The sequence below is a fragment of the Giraffa tippelskirchi genome, chromosome 1, assembly GCF_054371585.1.
Source record: "Giraffa tippelskirchi isolate mGirTip1 chromosome 1, T2T-mGirTip1v1.2.pri, whole genome shotgun sequence".
Lineage (NCBI taxonomy): Eukaryota > Metazoa > Chordata > Mammalia > Artiodactyla > Giraffidae > Giraffa > Giraffa tippelskirchi.
Window position 1 is genome coordinate 130,890,631 of NC_137275.1, and position 17,385 is coordinate 130,908,015.

General features: G+C 38.7%; 1 protein-coding gene across 14 annotated transcripts in view; it reads left to right on the forward strand.

Moving 5' to 3' along the window:
• Positions 1-17,385, forward strand: part of FBXO16 (F-box protein 16) — a 65,441-nt gene that overhangs the window by 11,908 nt on the left and 36,148 nt on the right. For 9 of the 14 annotated variants that reach the window (XR_014055749.1, XR_014055734.1, XR_014055742.1 and 6 more), the window contains exons 3-5: positions 2,008-2,043; positions 11,719-11,925; positions 16,683-16,847. Coding sequence is in view for 9 of the 14 variants with exons in the window: in XM_081496829.1 (XP_081352955.1) it covers positions 2,008-2,043; positions 11,719-11,925; positions 16,683-16,847 (408 nt within the window). In the remaining 5 variants the exon portion in view is untranslated. The remainder of the gene's footprint in view (positions 1-2,007; positions 2,044-11,718; positions 11,926-16,682; positions 16,848-17,385) is intronic. The other 5 variants (XR_014055761.1, XM_081496789.1, XM_081496812.1 and 2 more) reach the window with 2 other exon arrangements.

Sequence of the window (17,385 nt, forward strand, 5' to 3'; positions counted from 1 at the left end):
CCACCATGAAAGCCCTGAATCCTGATTTTTCAGTCTTCTGAAAAATTCTATAGGTTTTTTTTTTTTTAATTTTATAGGTTCTCTTCTATTTTCTTTTTCTTTGTTTGCTTGTTTTGACCTCTCCATTGGCCTGTGGGACCTTAATTGCCCAACCAGGGATCGAACCCTCGCTCTCTGCGGTGGAAACACAGAGTCTTAACCACTGGACCACCAGCGAAATCCTCTCTTCTGTTTTCATCTAGAAATTCTGAGATTATCTGTCACTGTTATTTGAGGGTCCTAGTAGCCCAGGGGGCAGTTAATTAGGAGGGAGGAGAAAATGGTATTCTTTTTCTTCTTCTCTAAAGTATAAAAACTGTCTACCTGTGATATATGATATTCCCTGGTTAGTAGCAAAGATGACATTTTACAGGCCTTGAGGTTGTTATTGAATCAATTATTTCAGTCTCCATTTTGCCTGCCCTTTGAAAGCAGAATTTGAGAGCCTAAAAAAAGGAAGGAAAACAGATCTGTTGGAAGTGTGAAACCAGCTTCTCATCCTCCTCCACAAAAGGGAAGAAATAGGCCTGAGCTAGTTTCTAAATAGGAATGTTCTTACAGTGCGAGAGAATTTAGAAAGTGCCAAGAGGAAGGGAAAAACATGGAGCCCAGTTTTGAAAGCCCACAGAGAGTGTAGTGTGGGCGTGAGAGAGACATTCACACCTGTTTCCTGCTGTCTCTTGCTTCCTGGCTCCTGATCGCCCTCCTCTGCCAAACCTTCTCACTCTAGTTGTCCCTTCCTCACCCATTCAGATGGATACACAAATGACTGAAGCTCAGGAAAACACCTCTCCACTAATACGTAAATACACTCACATGGTAGCGATACATCCAAAGGATATTCATTTGTCAGAAGCATATTCATTCCTTCCAGCAAGATTGAGTACCTGTAATATGCTGTGTACAGCACTCTGCAGTGGAGAAGTCAAGATGAATAAAACATAATTTCTATCCTAAATGGTATATAACAACAAACCTATACAGATAAACACTGAGCTATAAGCCCAGAGGCACACATATGCAAACATATAAGTAATGTACACCCACTGATATGTGAACTCATGAAATAAAAAAACAGAGTTGCTCACTCATAAAGTTCACAAGTTCTAATACTAGTAATGATGAAATATTTGGAGGGAGGTTCTCTGTTTTCCTATTTTTCCTTTGTCGGTTTTGTCATCACCTTTCAAATTCCAAAAATGATTTCACTTTTATAGTTCCATTCTTTTCTTTTTTTTTTTTTTAAAAAGCTTTTATTGAATTTGTTACAATGTTGCTTGTATATGTTTGTTTTGTGGCCCTGAGGCATGTGGGACCCTAGCTTCCTGGCCGGGGATTGAACCCCAATCCCCTGCAGTGAAAGGTAAAGTCTTCACCACTGAACCGCCAGGGAAGCCCCCCATTCTTTTCTTATTTCTTGCCTTTAAAAAATTATTTATTCTTTAAGATGAATTGTTTCACATGGAGAAACAGAAAATAGAAAGTTTGCCCAAGTTATAAATAAAATTACCCTTTCTGGTACAAAATCTGTCTCTTTATACTCAGTTGATAAAATGGAAAAGACTGTCAATATTTAGTGATTGATCCTTTAGTGATGTATTTTTTAAAATTTATTTATTTTATTTTTGCCTGTGCTGGGTTTTCATTGCTCTGCATGGGCTTTCTTCAGTTTTGGCAAGCAGGGGCCACTCTCTGGCTGCAGTGAGCAGGCTTCTCATTATGGTGCTTCTCTTGTTGGGGAGCAGGGGCTCTAGGGCATGCAGGCTTCAGTACTTGTAGCACATGTGCTTAGTTGCATCAAGGCATGTGGAATCTTTGGGAACCAGGGATTGAACTCATGTCCCTTGCATTGGCAGGCAGATTCTTAACCACTGGACCACCAGGGAAGTCCTAATGATGTCTTTTTAATGGGTATTTTGAACCATGAAATATGAAACCATTCCATCTTTTCATTTTTTTTAATTGTAGGTATTTGAAGAAAGAAGAGCTCTGCTTGGAAAATGGGTAACTATTTAAAATATACTTGATTCTAAGTCAGGAAGAGAAAGACAAACACCATATGAATATCACTTATATGTGGAATCTAAACTGTGGCACCGATGAACCTACCCTCAAAACAGAAATAGACTCACAGACGTAGAGATCAGACTTGTGGTTGCCAAGCAGGAGGAGAGGAGGGAGCAGGACGGACTGGGAGTTTGGGGTTGGGAATGGCTAAGCAACAAGGTCCTACTGTATAGCACAAGGAGCTATATCTAGTATCCTGGAAAAAACCATAATGAAAAAGAACATTAACAAAGGAATGTATATAAATCTATATATCCATATCTAAGTTACTTTCACACTTCCTCAAAGGAAACACAGTCTCAGTGACCATTGTCCATGATCAAAATACAGTAAGTCCACTATGTATGAATGAGTTCTGTTCCAAAAGCAAATCCATAGGTCCAATTTGATCGCAAATCCAACAAAGTTAGCCTTGGTACCCTACTAACACAATTGGCTACATCCCGCTCTCTCTAAGCTTGCTTCCAGACATCCTGTGCTTGAAATTAAAAAACTGTTCTACTTTACTGTAAAGTACACAAAAGCACTGCCACTTGTAGAGGATGAACACACGTGACAGTGCACGCCAGACACATGAACTAATGTGACTGGACATGCGAACACACGTTCACATCTTTGAAAGTTAGAAACTCAAGTGTTTGTATGAGGGGACTTACTCTCTCCATCTCTGGCTAATGTGTATTACTCATCAGATTCCTCTACAGTCTCATTGAGAGTCTCTTCCACCCAAGAGAACTGGAAACATGGTCATACAAAAACGTGCACATTAATGTTCATTAATGTTCATTAATGTTCAGAGTTATTCATAATCATCAAAAATGTAAACAAATGTCCAAATGTCCATTTGGTGAGAAATGGATAAACAAAATGGAGTCTACCCAAACAATGGAATAGTATTCAGCCTTAAAATGAAAGGCAGTTCTGTTTCAAGCTACTCACATGAATGAACTTTGAAGACATTGTGCTACCTGAAAGAAACCAGACACAAAAGGACCAATATTGTACAATTCCACTTTTATGAAGTTCTTAGAATAGGCAAATCCACAGAGAAAGAAAGTAAAATAGAGGTTATGAAGAAATCGGGACGTTATTTAACAGGTACCGAGTTTCAGCTTGAGTTATAAAAACAGTTCTGCAGATGGATGGTGGGGATGTTGCACAACAGTGTGAGTGTGCTTCATGTCACTGAACTGTATGCTTAAAAATGGTGAAAATGATATATTTTGTAATATATAAATTTTGCCATAAATTTTAAAAAGCAAGGGCAAGAAAAAAGAATGAAGTACTGATTTATGCTACAACATAGATAAACTTTGAACATAATATGCTGAGTGAGAGAAGCCAGACACTGAAGCCACCTAGTATATGATTCCATTTATATGAAATATTCAAAATAGACAAATCCATACAGACAGAAAATAGATGAGTGGTTTCTAGGGGCCAGGGAGCAGGGGAGGAGTTACTGACTGTAATGGGTATGGAATTTATTTGGGGGGTAATGAAAACGTTCTGAAATTAGACAGTAGTGATGGCTTTACAGCATTGTGAATATACTAAAATGCTGGGTGGTGTGGCGTATGAATTGTACCTTAATTTAAAGAACAAATCAGGATCCCTTTTAAAAAATTATACTTGGATTTCTTTAACTCTAGATGTATATAATGAACTTGAAATGGTCCATCTTTAAAGCATACAGTCAAAGCCTTCTTTCCTTTTAGGGAGCATCTTTGCCCCAGAATATAGCAGTAGACAGAATATCCTACCCTGTGCGTTACTGAGATTCATTTTCCCGTATGTCTTAGTCCATTCCGGGTGCTATAACAAAACACTGGTGGGGGCAGGGGCTTATAAACAGCAGAAAATTTATTTCTCATAGTTCTAGAGGCTGGAAAGTCCAAGATCAAGGTGCTAGCAGACTCAGTGTCTGGTGGGAACCTGCTTTCTGGCTCATAGACTCTCCATGTGTCTTCACATGACAAAAGGGATAACAGGTCACTCTGTAGTTTCTTTAATAAAGGACACTAAACCCATTCATGAGGGCTTCCCTGGTGGCTCAATGGTAAAGAATCCACCTGCCAATCAGGAAACTCTGGTTCGCTCTCTGGGTCAGGAAGATGCCCTGGAGTAGGAAGTGGCAACCCAATCCAGTATTCTTGCCTGGGAAATCCCATCGACAGAGGAGCCTGGCAGGCTACAGTCCATGGGGTCGCAACGAGTTGGACACAACTGAGCGACTGAGCGTGCATACTCGTAATCCCATATATGAATGTTCTCACTCATGACCTAATCCTCTCAAAGGCCCCACCCACCTCCCTGTGTCATTACCATAGGGTTAGGGTTTCAACTTAGGAATTAGGGGTGACATAAACATTCAATCCATCCCACTAAGACTAAGATAAAGTTCTGTATCTTACTGTTCTTGTTTGTCTGATTTAGTCACCACTTCATTTCTGTGCTGGTCTACAAGCTCCAGTCTAAAGATATTTACTAACCTAAAGAAGAAAAAAAAAGTCATGTATACAATGTTTCTGGAAGACTTTACATATCTCCTGGAGAAAGAAATGGCAACCCTTTCCAGTATTCTTACCTGGAAAATCCCACGGACAAAGGAGCCTGGCAGGTTACAGTCCATGGGGTCGTAAAGAGTTGGACATGACTCATCGACTTCACTTTACTTTTACTTTTACAAGAAAGGGGGCAATATTGATTTCCTTCAGACAGGAAAACTGTCTAAAGGGTGGAAGAGACTCTTACCTGGAGAGCCTTTTGTGTCTTTTGAATTTTTAATCATGTGAATGTTTTTAATCATGTGAAGGTAATACCTGTTCAAAATAATGGTAAAATTTTATAAAATAAATTCACTAAAAATGGCAAAATGAAAAATACCCAAAATTTAAATCTAGCTAAGTTTTTCTCATATTGTATTTGTGTTTTTAAACTAACTTTGTTATCAACAACTTAAAAAAGAGACTTATAAAAAAAAGCAAATAGATAAAATAAAAAGAGACATATTTAAAATGACTACTATATTTGCATTTTCATTCTACTTACTATGAGTGGAAATCCCTAAATAAATATAACCAGGGCTAATGTTCAGGCAGAATTCGTTGGTATGGCTGACCAGCCTCTGTCTATTTTGATTGGTTGGTAGCATTGCCAGTTGTTAAACATTTTTAATATCACCCTGGATCAAATTCAAGGTCTTCAAACTTTTAAAAAGATCTTGTTAATTCTTTTCTTTTACCATAACTACTAGAAGCCTATATTTGCAAAGGTCACTGATATTTGCAAAGATCACTAATTATCTCTCTACTCCAATCAGCCAAACTACAGGGTCAGGCGTGGTTTTACCATGCCCCTTGATGTACATTGCTTAATGCTATCAGGCATTTAATAAATATTTTCTAAATGAATAAATGATACTCACTGGTTTTTCTCTTTTGCCCAACAACAAACTTATTCCATAAATTCACTAGATCATATGGTAATCTTTATACCTCCATGAAAGCCACATGAATTAAGTTTGATGGGAATATTTCCAGTTTATTTTTATTCAGTTTTCTCTCTCCATTTTAGGTGTTAGGCTTTTTTTGTCTCTGTGTTTTATGAACAACATAACAGATTGATACCATAAGGAATGCATTTTCAATAAAAAAGAAAGGAGAGAAGTAAGGATACAGATTTTTTAAAATTTTCCTTTATTTATGGCTGTGCTGGGTCTTCCTTGCTGCACAGGCTTTTCTCTAGTTGTGGTGTGCAAGCTTCTCATTTCTATGGCTTCTCTTGTTGCAGAGCATGGGCTCTAGAGCCTTTTCGTTTAAGTCGTGTCGTGTGGGATCAACGCAGGCTCAGTAGTTGTGGCACATGGGATTTGTTGCTCTGCTGCATGTAGAATCTTCCTGGATCAGGGATCAAACCCATGTCATCTGCATTGGCAGATAGATTCTTTACCACTGAGCTACCAGGGAAGCCAAGGATACTGATTTTTAAACTTAGCATTACTTAGGATTTTCATTGTAGGAGTCAAGTATTGGCTTTAAAGCTCAATCTCATGTTAGAAGTAAAGTCACTTTTTAAAACAGTCTGGATAGTAAGGGGCAAGATGTAATGTGAAACCTATTCAATGATAGACAATCCAAAAAAGTAGTTTCTATTTAGCCATGTGTGCATGCTCAGTCATGTCTGACTCTTTTGCAACCCCATGAACTGTAGCCCGCCAAGTTCCTCTGTCCATGGGATTTTCCAAGCAAGAATATTGAAGTGGGTTGCCATTTCCTTCTCCAGGGGATCTTCCCAACCCAGGGATCAAACCCAGGTCTTCCGCATTGCAGACAGATTCTTTACCAGCTGAGCCACCAGGGAAGCCCAAGATAATATAACCAGAAATCAAAAAATAACAAGCCTCTTCCTTTATCTTGACCTCACTGCCTGAGAACTTTCTCTTCCTTGCCATTTGGTGTGAGATGAGTGGCACTGATGCCCTAGCAATTGTCCTCACATCTTCAAAGTGCAGCAAGAATCCTTGTAACAACTACTCTGAAAATGGGATTGTCACAGTCCTATTGTCAAGAAACCCCTATACAAAGGCATTAAAAGTAACTATAAAATATAATTATGATATGATATAAGGTAGTATTGTTGCTGTTTAGTCACTAAGTCGTGTCTGAGTCTTTTGTGACCCTGTGGACTATCAGCCCACCAGGATCCTCTGTCCATGTGATTTCCCAGGCAAGAATACTGGAGCCAGTGGCCATTTCCTTCTTCAAGGGATCTTCCTGATCCAGGGATTGACCCACTGTCTCCTGCTTGGCAGGCGTATTCTTTTCCACTGAGTCACCAGTGATGGCCATATAAGATAGTATAGCATAAAATAATATAGCACAATGTCATATATTAATTATATGATATTAATATTAAAAAGGAACTAACTGTAAAATGAGGTATCATATATGGTACCAGGATAAGAAAATGGTCCTAGCAGCTCCCTGCCTCACACATTAGATCCCTGGCTATGATGTTATGGCTCTTTTTTCTTGAAGAGCTGAAGCAAGAGATGTGGGACAGATATATATACTACTATATATAAAATAGATTTAAAAAAAACAGGAACCTACTGTATAGCACAAGAAACTATATCTAATATCTTATAATATCCTACAGTGGAAAAGAATCTAGAATAGAAAATATATGTGTTTAGATACTGGGCAATTACCAAATTCATCTACAGTTAATTCTTCCATGGATTATCTACTTTTTGGATTATTCCCAGCACCTTTTAAATTCCAAGAGGATTTTCCCCAGCTGTTAAGCATTCTTCTCAGTCATCTACCCACCTTCAACTGGTAGAAGTTCAAGGAATGCAAATTCATTTTCTATTAGCCTAAATAAACACAATTAGAAAGGAGAAACCCCTGAGGCAAAGAACACCTATCAAAGCCAAATATAAATTATCTTTGATGGTTATAATCAGGAAAATAAATGAGAAACCAATGTAATTATCTTTTTAATCTCTAGAGGAAAAGGTTTGAATGTTTTCTTTTATAGATTTCTTCAGTGCTTTATAATCCTAATGTTCTTTTATATTCATTCTAAATCACTGTTCTTCAATCTGAGCCTGTTCTGTTTGAGCATCCATGAAAATAACTGAGCTGACCTCAATCCTTCCAAATGTGTTTCCTGTCCTTGTTAATGTACAAACATGGTAACTTTGTGCTTTGTAATTTAATTATTTGCATATCTAATGTTTACCCCTCATGCTTATTATTTTTAACATCACTATGATATTTTATAACAAGGTCCCCAACCTCTGGGCCACAGACCCGTTGGTACCTCCCATCAGATCAGCAGTGGCATTACATTAGAAATAAAGTGCACAATAAATGTAATGCTATGGTTTTTCCAGTAGTCATGTATGGATGTGAGAGTTGAACCATAAAGAAGGCTGAGCGATGAAGAATTGATGCTTTTGAACTGTGGTGTTGGAGAAGACTCTTGAGAGTCCCTTGGACTGCAAGGAGATCCAACCAGTCAATCCTAAAGGAAATCAATCCTGAATATTCATTGGAAGGTCTGATGCTGAAGCTGAAATTCCAATACTTTGGCCACCTGATGAGAAGAGCCGACTCATTAGAAAAGACTCTGATGCTGGGAAAGTTTGAAGGCAAGAGGAGAAGGGGACGACAGAGGACCAGATGGTAGGAAAACATCACTGACTCAATGGACATGAGTTTGAGCCAGCTCCAGGAGATGGCGAAGGACAGGGAAGTCTGCCATGCTGCAGCCCATGGAGTTGCAAAGAGTCAGTCATGACTGAGCGACTGAACTACAACAAAATATAATGCGCTTGAATCATCCTGAAGCCATCCCTCCCTCTCGTCCCCCCAGTGTGTGGAAAAATTCTCTTCTATGAAACTGGTCCCTGGTGCCAAAAAGGTTGGGGACCACTGTTTATAATATTAGCTACCATGACTATGATGAGTCATACATACTATTAGGAATTTTATACATATTTTCATTTATTTAATCTTCCCAGTAACTCTAAATTTAGATATAATTATTCTCAATGTATAAATGAAGAAATTAAGAGGTTCTTAGTGAGTGAATGGCTTCACTCCCAAAGCCCCCATGCATCCTTAATGCCGTATTTTCTCTTATCATGTTGCTGAGCTGATTCACTATTGTGAGGCATTTGGGGTTATTTCTGATTTACTGTAGTGCTAATTATATCCCATAAAAATTTTTTCGTAACCCTAATCATCCTGGGTCCCCACGTAGCTCAGTTTCTACAGAGTAGCACATTCAGTTCAGCTCAGTTCAGTTCAGTTCAGTCACTCAGTCGTGTCCAACTCTTTGCCACCCCATGAATTGCAGCACGCCAGGCCTCCCTGTCCATCACCAACTCCCGGAGTCTACCCAAACCCATGTCCATCGAGTCAGTGATGCCATCCAGCCATCTCATCCTCTGTTGTCGCCTTCTTCTCCTGCCCCCAATCCTACCCAGCATTAGGGTCTTTTCCAATGAGTCAACTCTTCGCATGAGGTGGCCAAAGTATTGGAGCTTCAGCTTCAACATCAGTCCTTCCAATGAACACCCAGGATTGATCTGCTTTAGGATGGATTGATTGGATCTCCTTGCAGTCCAAGGGACTCTCAAGAGTTTTCTCCAACACCACAGTTCAAAAGCATCAATTCTTCGGCGCTCAGCTTTCTTCACCGTCCAACTCTCACATCCATACATGACCACTGGAAAAACCATAGCCTTGACTAGACGCACTTTTGTTGGCAAAGTAATGTCTCTGCTTTTAAATATGCTATCTAGGTTGGCCATAACCTTCCTTCCAAGGAGTAAGCGTCTTTTAATTTCATGGCTGCAATCACCATCAGCAGTGATTTTGGAGCCCCAAAAAATAAAGTCTGACACTGTTTCCACTGTTTCCCCATCTATTTCCCATGAAGTGATGGGACTAGATGCCATGATCTTAGTTTTCTGAACGTTGAGCTTTAAGCCAACTTTTTCACTCTCTTTCACTTTCATCAAGAGGCTCTTTAGTTCTTCACTTTCTGCCATAATGGTGGTGTCATCTGCATATCTGAGGTTATTGATATTTCTCCCAGCAATCTTGATTCCAGCTTGTGTTTCTTCCAGCCCAGCGTTTCTCATGATGTACTCTGCATATAAGTTAAATAAGCAGGGTGACAATATACAGCCTTGACGTAACTGAACTGAACAGCTCCTTCAGCTGCTAGCTGTTCCTGTAAGAACCTTTCTTTTGATTTTGGCCAGCTCTCACGTTCTCATCTTTGATCAGTCACTAATCGTGGGACTGGTTTGGGGTCATCACTGGGGAAAATTGTGAAGTAACCCAAATGTTTGTTTGGCATGCCCCAGATTGCTTTGGCATGTACTTCCTGTCTCTGGCACTCTTTTTTTTTCCAGGTCCTCCTATCAACTTTTCCTCTCCAATTATATCAATCATTTACATATTAGTAGGACTTTAACTGGGGCTTCCCAGGTGGTGCTAGTAGTAAAGAATACGCCTGCCAATGCAGGAGACCCAAAAGACACAGGTTCGATCCCTGGGTCAGGAAGATCCCTTGGCGTAGGAAATGGCACCCCATCCCAGTATTCTTGCCTGGAAAATTCCATGGACAGAGGAGCCTAGCAGGCTCAGTAACGAGTCAGACAAGAGTGAGTGGCTGAGAACACACACACACACACACACACACACACACACACACACACACACACACGCACACACAGAACTTTAACTCTATATGCTCCCCCTTCTCAGAGATATTTGCTTGTATTGCCTTATCACTAATTGTGAACGCAAAGGTTTGTTTCTTGTCCTGGAGTTTTAATCACTAATGAGCTGATATGGAAACTGTGGGGGGAGACTGACTGCCCAGGTGCCTTCTCTTAAGGTTGTACGGCCAGTCCCTGGCTTAAGATGCTTTGGCTTAGCAACTTTTTGGCTTTACAGTGATGCAAAAGTGATAGACGTTCAGTGGAAATCATATTTAAAATTTTGTACTTGGGTTTTTTTTGGAGGGGTGGCTAGCCACGTGCAGTAGGATACTCTCTTATGGCGCTGGGCAGCCAGTGAGCCACAGCTCCCAGTCAGCCACTCGGTCACAAGAGTACAGGCCAAATACACTTAAAGCCATCAGTACCCAGACAGCCATTCTGGTTTTCACGTTCACTGTGCTTGTGTACATGCTAAGTTGCATCAGTCGTGTCTGACTCTGTGCAACCCCATGGACTATAGCCCACCAGGCTCCTCTGTCCATGGAAATCTCCAGGCAAGAATACTGGAATGGGTTGCTATTCCCTTCTCCAGGTGTAGTAGTCAATAAATTATGTGAACTAGTCAATACTTTATTATAAAATAGACTTTGTGGTAGATGATTTTGCCCAACTATGGGTTCATGTGAGGGCTTCCCTGGTGGCTCAGTGATAAAGAATACCCCTGTCAATGCAGGAGACTGAGGTTTGATCCCTGGGTCAGGAAGATCCCCTGGAGGAGGGGATGGCAACCCACTCCAGTATTCTTGCCTGGAGAATCCCATGGACAGAGGAGCCTGGTGGGCATAGGGTCGCAAAACAGTTGGACACGACTGAGCGACTAAACAACAGCAACAAGCATCAAGGTTCATGTAAGTATTCTGAGCACATTAAGGTAGACTGGGCTAAGCTAGGATGTTTGGTAGGTTAAGTATATTACATGCATTTTTAATTTATGATATTTTCAACTTATGATGGATTAATTGGGATATAGCCCCATCAGAAGTTAAAGAAGATCTATATTTTACAAGTCTATATATATTCTCAGTTTATGAATATGACCAGCTCCCAAATTTTTCTATAACTCCAAGTTTTGAGGTCAGGTTCACGTTTGTGTCCACACTGGCCTTGCTTGGGCTCACACACAAAAATGTGAGAAAGAACAGGTAGGTGGCAAAACGTGGGGTGTACTTGTTAGGGAAAGAAATGCATGCAAGTCGTTAGGAATAAGTTACTAAACTCACTTTCTATGCAGTTCTTTATCTCTTTCATAATTCATCTCTGGTGTCAGACTAAACCTGGAGCTATTTTTTTTTTTTTTTTTCCAGTTTGACAAATGGACGGACACTCAGAGGAGAAGAATCCTGACAGGCCTGTTAGAACGCTGCTCCCTGTCACAGCAAAAGTTCTGCTGTCGAAAGCTTCAGGAGAAAATTCCAGCAGAAGCTCTGGATTTTACTACTAAGCTCCCAAGGGTGTTATCTTTATATATCTTTTCTTTCCTAGACCCCCGAAGCCTTTGTCGTTGTGCACAGGTACAGATAAACAAGCAGTGTTTGGTGTTGTGTAAAGACAGCCTAGAAAACACTGAAACTTGAGGGAGAAAAAGAAAGCATATATACAAAACCAAAAATTGACAAGATGTTCAGTATGTTTAGTTTGTACAGTTTGAATTAGCCCCCATCTCTTTTGTGTCTGGCTGTGCATTTAGTGCTCAAAGGGGAGAAAAAGTAAGCCATCACTAAGTGTCCATAAAATAGTATTAGCCAGTTGGGGAAATATATACACATGTATATAATGGATTCATTAGCAGAATAGTCTTATATTGTACAGTAGAGGGCCATAGTAAAACCTTAAAGTGTAGAGTGCAGGCCATTCATAAATAGAAAAGCACGAAATAAGGTGCTAATGTGATAAATAGAAAAGCATGTGAGACTAAAGGAGTTTGGAGTGGGCAAATGTGCTCACGGGTTGGAAAAGCATCTGACCATTATTTTCTTAAAAGTAATTCCATGGTGTATTCAAGTATCTTTTTTAAGATGTAAAATTGATAGTTATTTTGTTGATTTCTTTTCATAGTCTAGAAAGACCAGAAATTACCGGTTACTGTGCATTCTCATAGTAACTTTAGTTTTTAAAATTAAGAAAATGAAAAAAAATTAAGAAAATGAATGCAGTAAGATAGATGACTTATTTAATAATTGGTGTTGGGACAGTTGGGCAGTTAGCTGGAAAAAAATCCATGGCTGATTCATGTCAATGTATGGCAAAAACTATTACAATATTGTAAAGTAATTAGCCCCCAACTAAAATAAATAAATTTATTAAAAAAAAAATTCTAGAAGGATAAAAGATTGATATGAAATTATAGGACACCATTTCCTACTCAAAGGAGGGAATTCCCTGGTGGTCCAGTGGTTAAGTCTCTGCTCTTTCACTGCTGAGGACAGAAGTTCAATCCCTGTTTGGGGAACTAAGATCCTGTAAGCCTCTAGGCATGGCTAAAGGGGAAAGAAATGTAATTAAAGGAAACCTAGGGAAGGAAGCCTTTGTGACTAACCTATAATATTCAGAGCTTCAAAAGAAAATGTATAACTTAAAATCTTGCTTTATTTTATATATTTTGTATATATATTATATATGCTTTATAAATAAAGAAAGCAAGATTTTAAGTTGTGATTATAAAAATTAAAATTTTCTCCATAGAGAAGAAAACTGTAAATAAATGCAAACAGTAAATAGGAGGGAATTCCCTGGTAGTGTTTAGGACTCAGTGCTTTCACTGATGAGGGCTCAGGTTCAACCCCTGCTCGGGAAACTAAGAACCCACAAGCTGCTGCAGTGTGGCAGAAAAAAAGTTAAGATAAACAAGGGAAAAAAACATATTGCCAGCAAAGGGGTAATTTTCTTATTTTTTAAAGAACAACTATAAATCTACCTTAAGAAGAAAAAAAATCAAAGCCTAGCAGAAAAATGAGCAAAGGAAGTGAACAAATAGTTCACGGAAAGAAAGGCAGATGTTTCTAAAATAGGTAAAATGCTTAGCCTCGTTTTCATGCCATCTTTTGTGACTCAGATAGATTGAGTTTCTTTTTTTCTTTTTTTTAGTTTCTTTTTTAATGATAATATTTTATATTGTTGGGGGTGTGGGGAAACAAGCACCTTCATATGTTGTTGGTAGATAAATTGATGCAAACACCAAGGAGAGCAATTTGGTAGTATTCAATTTTTAAATAAAGATTCCTGGACATGCCCTGGTGATCCAGTGGTTAGGACTCTGTGCTGTCACTACCAAGGGTGTGAGTTTGATCTCTGATCAGGGAACTGAGATCCTGCATGCCATGAGACATGGCTAAAAACTTAAAAAATATTTTTTAATTAAAAAAAAAATTACCTTTGGCCAGTAGTTCCACTGCTTGGAATTTGTCAGATGGGTATACTTCAACACATGCAAAATTTATGTCTATATAAGAATATTGCATCATTGTTTGTAGTAGCAAAAGGTTGGAAACAATGGAAATGTCTGCTAATAGCAGGCTGGTTGCAACTATCTCCACAATATATCATCAATAAAAAAAAAACAAAGGTGCAGAATTATCCTACCATTTTGGAAAGAATAAAAGAATGTATCCATATTTGTTAACCTTCTGGAATGGCACACAAGAAGCCAGTAACAATGGTTACATTCAGGGAGAGAAATGAGTGGCTAGATGACAAGGATGAGAGAGACTTTTTTTTTTTTTTACTTTTTTTACTATGTGACCCTTGGTATCTTTGAATTTAGTATTGATGTACACATATTAGTTATTCTAAAAATGAAACAATTTGTTTTTTTTAAAAAAGCATAGTGTTTTAAATGCCCAGCAGTAGAGTATCATTCACCATATAATGAATTATTAGGCAGTCATTAGAAAACATGTTTTGGAAGAACAGAGATGCTTATTATGTGTAAAGTGAAGAAAGCATGATTTTAAATTGCATGCAGTTTCCCAATTTTGCTTTCATATATACCCGAAAAACAGAAAGGAAAATAACTCTACCAGCTTGTTGATAATGTTTGGTCATCTCTGATTGACAGGGTTCTGGGTATTGTTCTTCCACAAGTTTCTCAGAATTTTCCATGTTTTTCACAGTGAGAATGTTATCATTCCAGGGAGATGTGATACGAAATAGCTAATCTTATCATCTATGTGTACCATATGTCAATCTTGGTAGATTTCAGCCTCATATTTTATTCCCAGAGCTGACTGTGAGGCAGTTGTTCTTTAGCTAGATTTAAAGTAAACAATAAAGTCACTGCACCAAGATGAGCTTTGAGCTGTTTAAAAATGTGGTGGGGGTTGTCTTACAGTTTTGAAAGCTCTTACCTCAACTTTTCTCATTCCTGTTTAGTTTTAAACAAACAAAAAGCAGCAAAAATCAAAAACAAAGCAGAATTTTATCTACCCTCAGTGTGGGGCAGTGGGGGGGGGACCCCAACTTAACTACCCAGGTCTAAACCAGATCTAAGTCAAAAGAGGAAAAGGGTGAGAATTGAGAAAAATTTCTTCCCATCCCCTCCCTCCCAAACTCCACATCTTGATTGAATTAACTAATCATATGAGGATTAAGGGCAGTGGAGTTTCATTCTGGGTTGCACAAAGAGGTTACGATCTCTGTTTCTGCCTGCAGTGTTGTATCAGATCCTCTAAGCCTTTTCCTCCATCTAGATCCTGAACCTACTGTTTCTCCTAATTGTGCCCCCTTCTGCTTCCCTCTCCCCTACATGTCTTATCTTCAGCCAATAAAATAATCCTGGACGTAATAGGAACTCCATACACAATGGATGGAAGGAGGGAGGAAGAGAGACAGATAGATAAACAGACGGATAGGTAGCAAGTTCCATTACAGAGTGTTCTGCTCCTTTTGGGGGCACTCAAACGTTATTTATTATTGAGTTAACCTTGAAAAAGAGGCCAGTTTTCCAAGGATGAAATGAATGTGAAGATTAGCTGTCATCTCTGCAATTCTTTTTTTTTTTTAATTAGTTTATTTTCTATTTTTTAATAATAAGAGACATGGAATGCCTAGTCTCAACTTTATATATGGACTTGACTCTAGTTTCTACGAAGACTTATTTAAAACCTGGAATAAATTATTTTAAACACTACTACACATAATAGGGTCACCCCACCATTTGCTGGATGTGTAGGATTGACCATAATGCTATGAAAATGAAATGTACAGAATACTTGTTTTTAAAAAAATTTATTTATTTGGCTGCACCAGGTGTCATTTGCAGCACGTGGGATCCAGTTCCCTAACCAGGGATCAAATCCTGGCCCCCTGCACTGAAAGCATAGAATCTTAGCCACTGGACCACCAGGGAAGTCCCCAGGATAAATACTTAATGCTCTATTGAATCTTAAAGGCTATTTAGGACACACCAATATAGTATTAGTCATTGTGTTCCCCTTATAAAATTTATATTTAGTTAAATCATAAGAATGGAGGGAAAACAGAAGCATATCATGAAAAAAATTAGCAATGTGCCAACTGGAGTTTCTGTAGCCTTCATATAACTTTCATATGCAGACTTCCAGAGATCTTCAGGAAGTTCCAAAGTCTTATCTGAAGCTTAGTTTCCCCATTTGCAAGGGGAGAATATTAATTATACTTCCCTTCAGGTTGTGATGAGGATGGTTAACAGGCGCTCGATAAATATTAGTTGACTTGGATTCTGTCTGAATTAACATTTTTTTTAAAAAAAAGAAAAAGGGGTGCCCAAAGCCAGTGTTCTGTGAGAACCTGGAGGAATGGGATGGGGAGGGAGGTGAAAGTGGTGTTCAGGTTGGAGGGGACACATGTATACCTATGGCCAATGTACGGCAAAACCATCATAATGCTGTAAAGTAATTATCCTCCAATTAAAATAAATAAATAAAAAATTTTAAAAAATCCTCCTGCCTGGTTAGGAAGCACTTCAGGTAGGAGGTAACTTAGCTGTGATTTGGAGGAAAAGGACCAAAAAAAAACTAGTTGTGAATTCCAGGCCTGGTTTATCTAGTTAAAATTATGTTTGCTCTGATTCATTCATGGGCTTCCCCAGTGGCTCAGCAGTAAAGAACCCGCCTGCAATGCAGGAAACACAGAGAAGTGGGTTCGATCCCTGGGTCAGGAAGATGCCCTGGAGGAGGGCATGGCAACCCACTCCAGAAAAAAAAAAGGAAGTTCTTTCAGTATCAGGTGACAGCTCAAAACCTAGAGAAAGTGGACATGTAAACTGAATAGTTTTTTAACATTGTTTTTCCAGGTGAGCTGGCATTGGAAGAACTTAACTGAACTGGATCAGCTCTGGATGCTAAAATGTTTACGGTTTAACTGGTACATCAATTTCTCCCCAACTCCCTATGAGCAGGGTGTATGGAAGAAGCATTATATTCAAATGGTGAAAGAACTCCATGTTACCAAGCCCAAGGTAAATTTGGGAAAAGAAGTAACAGAATTATTAACATCAGCTACTTAGGAATTCTAGAACTAAGTTGGGGAAGGCGTTGGTTCAAAAGAAATACACCATGACTTCAAAATTCCCTTGTTCTAAGAACTTAACAGCTCTTTTCAAGATATCCATGTTAGTTGAAAGTCATCTGACACTCACAAACCACAGTTCTACCCAGATTAGGACTTGGAGCTCCTCATTCTCTCCAGATTCCTGGATTTCTGAGTCTCTGACGCCTATAATACACAATTCTGACACTGGGATTCTGTGGGTAATGTGCAGTACTTATTACCTATGGGTCATCAAATTTTACTTAACTAATTCAAATTTTCTGTGATTCTACCAGGCAAACTGAAGTTTATGTTTCTATCATTTATAAAGAAAAGTTTGCAAAAAATTAGTAATTAGGAAAGGGCATAATGGGCATATTAAAGTTCTTTTTACTTTAGAAACTAGCAATGTAAAGTCCTTACATAGAATCGTAAACAGTAAATAATATGAGCATAAATTTTTCTAG